The sequence below is a fragment of the Athene cunicularia genome (genome assembly GCF_003259725.1).
Source record: "Athene cunicularia isolate RWA chromosome 1 unlocalized genomic scaffold, athCun1 chr1_part1, whole genome shotgun sequence".
NCBI classification, from domain to species: Eukaryota; Metazoa; Chordata; class Aves; order Strigiformes; family Strigidae; genus Athene; species Athene cunicularia.
The window spans coordinates 63,305,390-63,316,857 of record NW_020799091.1 but is presented as its reverse complement, the minus strand read 5'-3'; the positions used below and the strand labels follow the sequence as shown (position 1 = coordinate 63,316,857).

At 37.8% G+C, this 11,468-nt stretch overlaps 1 protein-coding gene across 1 annotated transcript in view; it reads left to right on the top strand.

Moving 5' to 3' along the window:
- Window positions 1–635: 635 nt before the first annotated feature.
- Window positions 636–11,468, top strand: part of TUBGCP3 (tubulin gamma complex associated protein 3) — a 56,618-nt gene continuing 45,785 nt past the window's right edge. Inside the window, exons 1-2 of the mRNA XM_026845809.1 lie at window positions 636–942; window positions 11,184–11,291. Of these exons, the coding sequence (XP_026701610.1) occupies window positions 636–942; window positions 11,184–11,291 (415 nt within the window). The remainder of the gene's footprint in view (window positions 943–11,183; window positions 11,292–11,468) is intronic.

The following is an 11,468-nucleotide window of genomic DNA, read 5'->3' as shown; positions in this document are numbered from 1 at the left end:
TGTGTTTCTATCTGTTGCAATCAAGGCAAAAACTGTTTTTAGTAAGCAGTTGGAGGGTGAAGAGGAAGACGTGCACCTGTTAAGTCTCTTTAAATTGCTCTGTTTATAAGCATTACTCATTAGACAAATTCATGCCATAGCATTTGCTGTGTCTTATTTTCTTGTATGAGGGATGGCTTTATTCCTTGGTAGCACTGAATGTTAAGTCTTCTATGTGTTCTTTTCTCCCTCCTTGCCACTCTCTTCTGACAGGTCACTCCTGGTTACCTTTAGGTATTTCTGTGAGGGTAACTAATAATTTTGAGTATTGATGTTTTGTAAAGAATTGAGTTCAAACTTACTAAAACATAGCCTATATGTGAATTACTGCTATCTTGGAAGTCTAGGAAATGAGTGACAAGTTGCAAATGTATTTGTCTGCCTAACTATATGTTTCTGTCTGTTTGAGATGGCATCTCATGGTCTCACATACCATCCTTGTCTCCAAGTTGTAAAGATACAGGTTTAATGGATGAACTATTTGATGCAGAAGGAACTGGCTGGACGGCCACATCCAAAGAGTTGCAGTCAATGTGTCAATGTTGAAATGGAGATCAGTAACAAGCTGTGTTCATCAGGGGTTTGTGTTGGGGCTGATGCTGGTCAGTATCTTTATTAATGACATAAAGAGTGGGATTGAGTACACTATCAACAGGTTTGCAGATGACACCAAGCTGAGTGGCGAAGTTGATATGTTTGAGGGAAGGGATGCCATCCAGAGGGACCTTGATGGGCTTGAGGAGTGGGCCCATGTGAACCTCATGAAATTCAACAAGGCCAAGTGTGAGGTCCTGCACTGGGGCAATCCCCAACATCAGTACACACTGGAGGACTTGGGGATAACGTTGGATGAAAAATTGGACATGAGCTGTCGATGTGTGCTTGCAGTTCAGAAAGCTAGCTGTATCCTGAGCTCTATAAAGAGAAGTGTGACCAGCAGGTTAAGGGAGGTGACTGTCCCCCTCTACTCTGCTTTTGTGAGATCACACCTGGAGTACTGCATCCAGCTCTGTGTCCCCAGTATAAGAAAGACTTGGACCTGTTAGAGCAGGTGCAGAGAAGGGCCATGGAAATGGTCAGAGGCCTGGAAGACCCCTGATTTGAAGAAAGATGAGAGAGTTGGGGTGGTTCAGCCTGGAGAAGAGACGGCTCTGCAGAGACCTTACTGTGGCCTTTCAGTACTTGAAAGAGGGCTTATAAGAACGACAGACTGTTTACCAAGGCCTGAAGTGACAGGACAAGGGACAACGGTTTTAAACTACAAGAGGGTAGGTTTAGATTGGACATAAGGAAGAATTTTTTACAATGAGGGTGGTGAGACACTGGAATAGGTTGCCCAGAGAAGCTGTGGCTCCGCCCTCCCTGGAAGTGTTCAAGGCCAGGTTGGACGGGGCTTTGAGCAATCTGGTCTAGTGGAAGTTGTCCCTGCCCATGGCACGGGGAGTGGAACTAGATGGTCTTTAAGATCCCTTCCAACCCAAACCATTTTTTGATTCTGTGATTCATTTGAGGAGCTTGGAAGAGTTAGTAAAAAGTTGGAATATCTTTGTCTTCATTGAAATGTTGAGTAGGGACTCCTTCACAGAAACAGTTTGTTGATTAGTTGATCTTGATCCTTAAGAGTCTTTTCCAGCCTAAATGATTCTGTTATCAACAGCTGTTGATTGCTGTGTTTTTTTATTTTTCAAAACCCTTTCCCTCTCCATTGCATGTTTTAAGTCTTCTGCAAGACCATAAATTTTCCATTTCCAGAATTGTCAATCTATAATAATTCTGTGACAAGAATTCCTGATGTGAGATATTATCAGGATGCGCCGAGTTTCTACTCTTCCTTTATCTCTGCCAAATCAAAGGTAGTTTCTAAACTGTTTAATACCGCTTGTGTTTTTATGTAACCATGTATTTTTAGCAACTGGTTTAACTGTATATTAAAGGGTATTTCACATCAGCCTACAATTCTAAGGTGCCATTATAGCTCTACTTTTAAAACTGTTTCTTGCTTTTAACATCCCTTGGAAACTTTTTTTAATACAGTTGGTGTGCATTGTTATTTAAGAGCACTTCAGACTTTTTGCTACCAGAAATCTCAAATTACTGTGCTAGTTTTGCTTCCAAAAAGAAAAAAGAAATTTGAAAAAGAGATTGTCTTGCTTTTATTGGAGTAGTGGAGGCCTTTGTGAGGACATTATTTCTATATTGCCTAATCCGGTTTTCTTTATGATTCTTTTTCTTAAGTTTGAAAGGGACTGCAGTCTAAACTCAGTATAAGCTTGTTTTTCACTATTGAGTATCTTACCTAGGTCTGTGATGCTTATAGGACTTAAACAGAACATGAGAATAGAAACAGAAGCCTCTGTATTTATCAATCAAGGTATCAGTATTGAAGAGAGGTGGCTGACTTCTATCAACTTTGGATCTAGCCTTCTTTCTGAAGCCATTGTATCTATACATCTTGTCTCTTCTGACTGGAATAGTAAGTTTATTTGCACACAGTGTGTGCGAAAACATGCAAGAGAACTCTGATTTTTGAAATAAATGTTGAACCTATTCCTGTACTCTGGGATTCTACTAATGTAACTAAAATCATTTGTGTGACTAAGGAAAGGGGAGATTTTTCCCAAAATCATGGTAAACTGCTGTGGGCAACCTGTAGCCTATGTCTGTTCACTTGTGGGTTATCTGAGGACTTCTTTGAAGTAACAACTTAAAAAAAAAAAAAAAAAAAAAAAAAAAAAAGAGTGTGGGTTGTCTGCTACGTTTACCATCACCCATATTTTTGTGCATGTAACAGATAGGAAGCCCATCCCTACCCTGCTCTTGATTCCTGTGTTATGAGGGACTCTAGCACTGAAGGCTCACCCTTCTAATGTAAGACTTACCTTGAAACAGTCAACTGTAGTATGTGTGTTAGTTTGTCATAAGCTCAGCTATTGATTTAAAGTGTATAGAGACTGATAAAAAGTCTTGAAAGGTGTGTATGGTGGTTGTTCCCTGTCTCCCCCCCATTTCTATGTCCATGGGACAAATAAAGGCAATAAGGGTATTTTGTTAGTACCAGCATCCTATGTGTTGAGGTAGATGCATGTATCCCTACGTGGTAAGGAAAGCACCAGAGAAGTTGTTTAGCATCTTACTGTTTCAGCACAGGGTAAGTTTGAAGTATGGTATTTGTGTGTGGTTAGTAGTCTACATGCAGCTTCTCCCCTCCTTACATACTGATGAAGTTAGGCTGCTTTGTATATGCACGTTTTCTTTTTTGAAGCAAACTTTACAAGTGTAATCAGTTTAGTCTTCGGTAAGTAATTCATAATGTTCAATTACTTCTACAGAGTTTAAGGTAAAAAGTTTAGATACTTAAGAGATCTTCAAATTTATTAGAGAAACTTCTAGTAAAAATTAGCATCAAGAAGCTGAAGCTAGGTACAAACAGCCATCTTTAACCATTTGTGTAGTTAGCCTGCTGTGAATTCCTTCAATTCCTTGAAATCCCTTTTCATACCTTCCTGTAATAAGTGCTCTAGTAAAATAAAAGGTACTGAAGTAGTTGGGAGAAATGTAATGGGTAAATAATGGAAAGGAGTTGAGATTCAACAATCTAATGGTTGTTCTCTGAGTTTGTACTTCACAATGTTTGTTCTACTTGGCTATGTTCCTGCTTGGCACTTGTGCTCTGTTATGTTTGTGAGGAAGCGATGGCTTCAGAAGGATCTGAAGGATTCCATTTATATAATGTCTGTATCATAATAGTGCCCTTACAGCTAATGTGGGATGAGTGGTCTTACTCTGCATCCGTGTATACTTTATGCAATCCCATGCATGAAGTCGTCCATAAACCTCCATCAAGGCTTGTTTTGCTTCTTCCTGTGATGGCCTTAGAAGGCCTTCACTTTTCCACTTGTTAAAGATTTATGTTGAAGTGAATTTGTGCCTTGATGGAATGTGACTACAGAGGCACCCAGTGGTATATGTATCATCCTGCTCTCACCCCTTTTTTGAGGCCATCCAGTAAGTAGATGGCTTGCTTTGTTTCTAAACTGAGTCAGCTGCATGGGCTTACTTTCTCTTTTTTTGCAAACAGCTCTTCCTCTGAGAAATTAATTGCAAGGTCTGCAGAATTATGTGGAAGAATTCTATTTAAAATTAAAAAAAAAATATCTACCTGATCAGGTTTTTTTGGAAGAAGTAAGGTTTGAAAGCCCTGTGCTCCTCTGCTTCAGCCAGTTCTCAAGTAAGGGCTTAAAGGTAGCTTCCCATGGTGCTGTGTGTCTGCAGTCATCCGCTGTGGTTAGCTGGGGATCTCTGCACTCTGCAGTTGGAGCTATTGCTGACCTGTTTCTTCCTCATGTCCTCACGGGGTCTAGTGTGTACCAAACTAGTGTACTGGGTTTGTATTCTCAATCTTTCTGTGTTTATCTAGGGTATCCACCTCACTCACTCACTAGGCTATCCACCACACCTCACTGATACGTGATCTTGCAGAAAGCTTGCCTGCTTGTGCAGTAATTTGTGATTTATTTTTTTTTTCCCCTTATTAATTCCAACAGTTACGCATGCCTCTTGGATGGTGAATTTAATCCTTCTGACAAAAAGCTTCTTGTTCTTAGCTGTCTTTAAGAAACCTCTTGGTCTTAGAGACTTTATTGCTGTACAAGCTTGTCAGTTGTAAGAACTAATAGTGCCTCCAATGGAATCAAATGGTATTGCTTTAAATATGCAAGCTATATCTATCTGGTTTAGAATCCTAAAAAGATTATTGTGCTGAATTCTTTTGGAGGCGTGCATGCTCTATCTAGAAAGTAGTATTTCAGTCTTCAGAGGGCAGTTTGCTACCTGAAGTCCATACTGTGGCTTTAATTTAATCTGTGTGATGTCAGTAGCAGTTTTATTACTGCTGTTTGTTTTGGGTCTTTTCTTAAGCTCTGAACCATTGGAATAGATGTTAAAATTTCATGGTGGGGGGAAGGTATAGAGTTCATTCAAAAGGAGAGGATTTTTACCTATGCAACAGAAATAAATGCAAGTTGTCAGGTTAGGCAAAAATTCAGTGAGGGGAGGTTCTGAGAAAATTGTGTGACCGAGTTGCTGAATAGTCCAGTGGGCTGTTCCTCAGATAAATCTTGTTTACTGACAGATACTTTTTATAACAAGAGCCAGCAAGCAATATTACCAGAATTAAGAATAGTTCTGTTACCTCTGCTGTGCTTCAGAGTTTGTGGACAATTTCAAAGTAAGGAAAGACATGGGAGTGTATGGTATGAGTTTTATTGTGTGGGTTTGTTGGGTTTTTAGACTTAACATGCTTAAAATAAAAACTTGCACGAACAGAATATTTTTATGTTTAATTTTATAATTTGCTCTTACTGTTATTTTTCTTTCTGAAAGAAATGAACATACAACAGAGAAGTTTAAGATAGTTGACTAAAGCAGAAGATGGTTGCAAAACTAAATTTTTTCAGGAATACTTCATAACTCAGCTGGTCCTAAAATTGCATTTCTCAAAACTGTTTTCTACAGGAGCAAGCAGTTTTGCTTACAATGCATGTAGATTCTCTTCAAAACCAAAATAATAACACTAATGGCATTCTAGACTAGTATTTTAGTTTATCAATATATGATATCATATTGATGCAATTGTTGTTTTTTTTTTTTCCCCAGGTAATAATTCATAGTGATGTAAAACTTCTGATATAGTTAAAACAGAGAAGGTACGTCAGCATTACTATGTTGACAAACACAGTATCTGTTTATGGTATATTCAAGAATATCTTCAAGTTCCACAGCTTTTCTTCCAGGCTTAGTTTTGAAACAGGAGCACATTAGGTATTTAGCAAACACTTTTTAACAGGAAAGATGTTTGTTTTTTTTTTTTCCCTTCAGCATGTGTTAGATGGCAGCATCTGTATCTGAGTAGTTTGCTGCAGTAATTGTTAGCTGGTCAGTGCCACCCCTAGAGCATTGAATGGGGTTTAGAGTGTTAATTGTTTTTCAATAATTTTGCTTCTGCGTTTAAGCAAAACTGTCATGCGGGATGGCAGACAGCTGACTGGAAGAAGAGATAGTGAAGAGTTTGCTGATCTCCGAAGTCTTTCAAGAAAAAAAGTGATTACTGTTTAGTTTAGAATTGCGCTATAGTTTAGAAATTATGATTACAGAAAAAATTAACCAAATGTCTTATTTCCAGGAAACAAGATTTCTCACAATCATGATACATTTATGTTTGAAAACATAATTTCAATTGCTACCTTGCCTCCCCACCCCAAACTTCAGTGGACTTGTAGCCAATGATGTTTAAAGAAATGTTTAAGACTGTAAAGTGAATTTCGGTTTGCTTTCTAAAATTGTAGGTAATATTAGAATCTTCTTTTTAGCAAAACACTTCTGATTTTCAGCATTTCCTCTAAAATACTGGCTTCTTGGTAGTATATTGGCCAATTGTCTCTTAGTCTCTTGAGCTTTTCCTTTAAACTTAATCTTTTGTCCTATTTCTCCTTACTTTCTTTACAACTGAAATTTTCCTGTGCATTGCTTCTATTTTTTTCCATATGCTACACTTGTACTGTTATCTGCCTTTTGAAGTAGTTCCGTTTTAGTACTTCATTGTTTGTAGGAAAGTTTGAATGGCTGGGTGGAGTATAGATCTTTGAATTATTGATAGATTGCTATGCACAAAGGAGAGAGTTTTAAAAATTTAATGTGAGATCTTTGGTGATTCACAAGTGCGATTTCTTGTTCAGCTGTATGGCTGCTTATCAGTAACATTAGTTGTGTTGGTATGATGGTATTACTTAAGTCTGAGGAGGAGTGGCTGTCTCTATTCACTGCTCTGATCAGACCTCTGGAAAACAAGTGACGATAAGTGTTTTTTTGCCCCCCAAACAGCTGCATCAGTTTCATGCATCAGATACGTTGACCTTGCTGTTACATAATACAGTCATGCCGTAATCACTTTTTAATGAAGAAGGATATGCACATACATAGATAGCCAGCTGTGTGTTTTAAGCCTGTCTGCTGTTTTAATGGTTTGTCTTTGAGGAGGGAAGCAATTAGATGTGTCTATTAGTTATAAACTATGTGAATCTTTATTTTACGGACAGATATCTGTATTATGTTTAATCATGTTAGGTACTGAAGTTCTTTTATAGACTTACAAGAAATAATCTGCCAAAGAAACTTCCACAGCAGGGAGTTCTGTTTGTAAAAGAGAAGCTGTAATTTTTATGAATAAAACATTAAAATCGGCATAAAATATAGTATAAAACCAGTCTTGCTACGATGCTGTTGAATTGCCAGTGCAAATCTGTATGTGTAAAGAGCAGAAATTTTGTTCCATATTGTTAGTAGTGTAACAGGTTTAATGATAATTTTTTGGATGCAATTGTCTTTCAACTAGAGATCTTTCTCAGATGCCTTGTTAGAGCAGTATATAAAAGACTATACTAAGTTTCTGTGCTTTAACTAGTCTTGCTATGGTTGGTGTTGAAAGAGAAGTTTATTATAGAAGGTTATATATCTTTCTTAAAACTTCCCCATTACAAGAAAAAACCTTACTACTTACTGTTAATAATGTATCTGTTGTGCTTTTTATTAAATTGAGGACTTATGTTTAAATCTTCAAGGTTTCTGCCTAGAAACTTGCAGATGTGTTTCTTTCTCTCAGTCTTGCCATCAATATTTCCTTGTACAACAGGACTGGAAGCACAGGTAGTCTTTTAAAAGCTATAATATCAGAGGCAGATTGAAAAACACACAAAGTCCATGATTTTCTTCTGTTATTTTGAGGTTTGTACTTTCATTCCCCGTAGCTCTCTTCAGAAATGTCTCTTCCCTCATCCTCCAGGTCTCTGTTCCTTTGTTATTGCTGTCTCCGGTCTGGGCAGGAGGCAGTACCTGGGATTGCTAATTCTGTTCAGGCAAATGAGAGGAAGTACTTAACCACTGAGTTTTTGCTTCAATCTCTCCCCCGTGGAGAGTTGTTTGGATGTTTGTTCTACCAGTCCCTGGTTTCTATGAAACCTGTTGAACTTGATGTCCCTAAGACCTCTACCAAATTTGTATTTAAAAATAAAAAATAAAATAAAATTCAAGGGCAATCCCTAAGGGATAAGGTGGTACAGGTGGACATGGAAGTTAATTTCAGAGCATAATTTTCCTTAGAAAACTGGGATAATGCATCTAATGAACAGCTCAGAAATCTGTATAGTGATAACAGGGTTGAGAGTGTTTGGATTAAGGGCCAATAAAGCAGATCTTGCTGTGGGAGTCTGCTATAGACACCCCAACCAAAGCAGTGAGGTGGATGAAGCTTTCGATAAACGGCTGGGAGAAATCTCGTGGTCACTTGCCGTTGTTCTTGGGGACAGGAGGTTGCAGAGAACTGGGAATGAGTCTCTTAAACCAAGTAGTAAGTGAAAAGACAAGAGGTAATGGCTTCAAATTGTGTCAGGAAAGGTTTAGACTAGATGTCAGGAAGCATTTCTTTACAGAATGGGTTGTGAGGCTTTGGAATGGGCTGCCCAGGGAGGTGGTGGAGTCCCCAACCCTGGAGGTGTTTAAGAGTCGGGTTGACATAGCGCTGAGGGATATGGTGTAGTTGGGAACTGCCAGTGTTAGGTAAATGGTTGGACTGGATGATCTTCAAGGTCCTTTCCAACCTAGACGATTCTGTGAACAAGGAGGAACTGTAGGGGGAAGTTCTTGTGGCTTTGTTGTGATTGAGGTGTGTGTATCTATTTGGTTTTTTGTTTTAAGAGACATCTATTTTTTTTTTTTTTCTTAAATGCTTCTTTCTTTTTATATTTTTGTATAATTTGTATTGAACTAGTTTACTGGAGATCCATTCTCTCCTGCTGTGGGGAAGGGCAGAGCCGGTTGAAGTGTGCTAATGGTCTCCAGTTACTGGGTGGCTAATTTGTGAAGGAGTTTGTTTAATGTCATAACTGATAAAGTAGTTTGATATCAACACTTGATCCTTCTACTGACTTCAGTTCATCCTAGGTGCTTGGCCTGGAACTCTTTTAGCAATTTTAGTTTTAATTTGCAGCCCATATTAAGTCACTATAACAACATGCGAAAAAATATGACTAAGAATTACTGGAAAAGCCTAGCTCTGGCCTAACTGCTGCTAGGTACACAGTTGAGGAATTAATGAAAGACAAAACTCTTACTATTGTTTGCGATAACTTAGTGCCAGTATTTGACTTTAATTGGCCTTGCAGAATATTTTTTGAAATCTTGAAATTTTCTGTAATGACATGCATTATACTTAAGAATTACTCAGAAACACTTCCTCACACTTCACTCTTCCACCTGGTTCATCAGTTCACTTTAAGATATCAATAGCTGAACTGTTAAATTATTTTAGATTTGTATTTTCAAGTCCTTAGTGAAAATGAAAGGTTGCTTAATCCAACAGTAGAACTATTCTTTCTGGGAAACATTTAACTCGTGCAGATTTGCAACCTTACAGTAGTCTGGATATTGGCATTTTCTTCCTTGAAAGTTGAATGATACCCTTGTTCCTTTTGTAGGCCAATAGTGTCAAACACTGTTAAATATGAATGATTCTGACTGAGCAGATTTTTTTTTCCTGATTGTATGAAGTATTGCTTTGTGTGAACTGGTGAATGTTTGCTGATCTACAGTTGTATTCTAGTAGATTAGAACCAGTGGGTGGCATTATATGATAAGACAGTAAAAAACAGGTATTCAAAAAGAATGTAACACGCTCTGATTTCAGGTTTTTCCTTTCAATACATTTCTGGAGATTTTAATGCATATAACCAATAATTGACTCCTAGTATCTCTCAGGTGATTTTTTTTTTCCAGTTATAAATATTAGTTAATTTAAGAGATGATTCAATGCTTAAAATATTTCTGCTTCTAGTGGACTTTTACCCTATTCCATTTTTCTTTTCCTTTTGTACATATTGGTCTAGGCCAGCATCTTTGCTTTTTCCTTGGCTGAACCATTGCTGCATTGCTCTACAGTTTTCTCTGAAAGTTGATTGCTTAACTGACTAAATAAAACATGAGGAGTCTGATGCATTTGCACACATAATTGTTATATACAAAACAGACTTAATATGCAGAATTGTTTTGGTGGTTATTTTTTTTCTTGAAGTCAGGAAGTGTAAGGATTCAAGTAGCTGACACAATACGTTCACACTTGCTTTTTCTTACATACCTTTCCCCTCATGTTATTACAGTTATTCCTATATGAGGAGTAGAAATTTATCTGACATTTTGTAAGGGCACTTGACATGTCCGTATGGTTGTTAATTGATGGATTGATTTTTCAGGTCAGTAAACAGGAATATGACTGTGCTCTAGAGGCAGTAATACTGAGCATTACCAGACTGTTAATCTTCCCAGACAGCACAGTTACTTGCACAAAAACAGTACTGTTCAGCAGCAGTATTAAAAATAGAATTGCATGAGGAAGGAGTAGTGGAGGTTGCTAGCTTGTGACCTCTACATTAGTAGATTATTAGTACATTACGCACTGGGATATGATGCCGATATCTCTGAGCTAGATTTGAACCTAAGTGGTGAAACCATGTAAACTGTTTAAAACGCAAAACAAAACCAAACCTAAAACCAACATTCAAACTGGTATGATTCAAACTGGTATGACAGTGTTCTGGATATCTGAGTGAAGATCCATGGGTAGGATAATGCAATTCAGGTGGGTGGTGAGAGAGTGTTCCTGCTGAACATGACTGTATTATTGTTATGTGTGAGCTGAATTGTGTGACTTTGTGCCAAGCCTCACAGCATTTCAGTCTGTGGGGAAGAGCAGAGCCAGCTGAAGTGTGCTAATGCTCTCCGGTAACTGGGTAGGCCTAAGTGTCTCTTCCATCAGCACAGAATAGGAAAGACTTATTTAAAAAATTAAGTGCAGTTATTTTACAGAGTGTATACAGGTGAGTATGTTTGAAGTATACCATTGATAGCTCATGGGTAAACTGGCCTTTACTGCCCTCTGGTTAGAAATATGTCTAAGTATTATAGTATAATATCTGATCTAAGCCAGGTACATTTGCACCAGATTCAGCCATAGCAATGTAATCTCATGTCTAACTTTTAGATTTTAATAGAACTTTAACAGTCTGCTTAACTGAGAGAGTGTTCCTTTTTTCTTTCAGCTGATGCAGCCCAACAGTTTCAGTATGCAGTGAGAGTTATTGGAAGCAACTTTGCTCCCACTGTTGAACGGGATGAATTTCTTGTAGCTGAGAAAATCAAGAAGGAACGTAAGTACATTTTTCTTTCTTCTTAGAAATGGGAATGGAGGTTATTCAAGAAGTTGATTGGTTTATTCCTCTGAAAATGGGACAACTCTGCCTCACAGATGATTATATAATCTGTTATTAATGCTCACCTCCTGAAAATCTCATGATGGAATTTCCATTAATTCCCTAGTTAATATG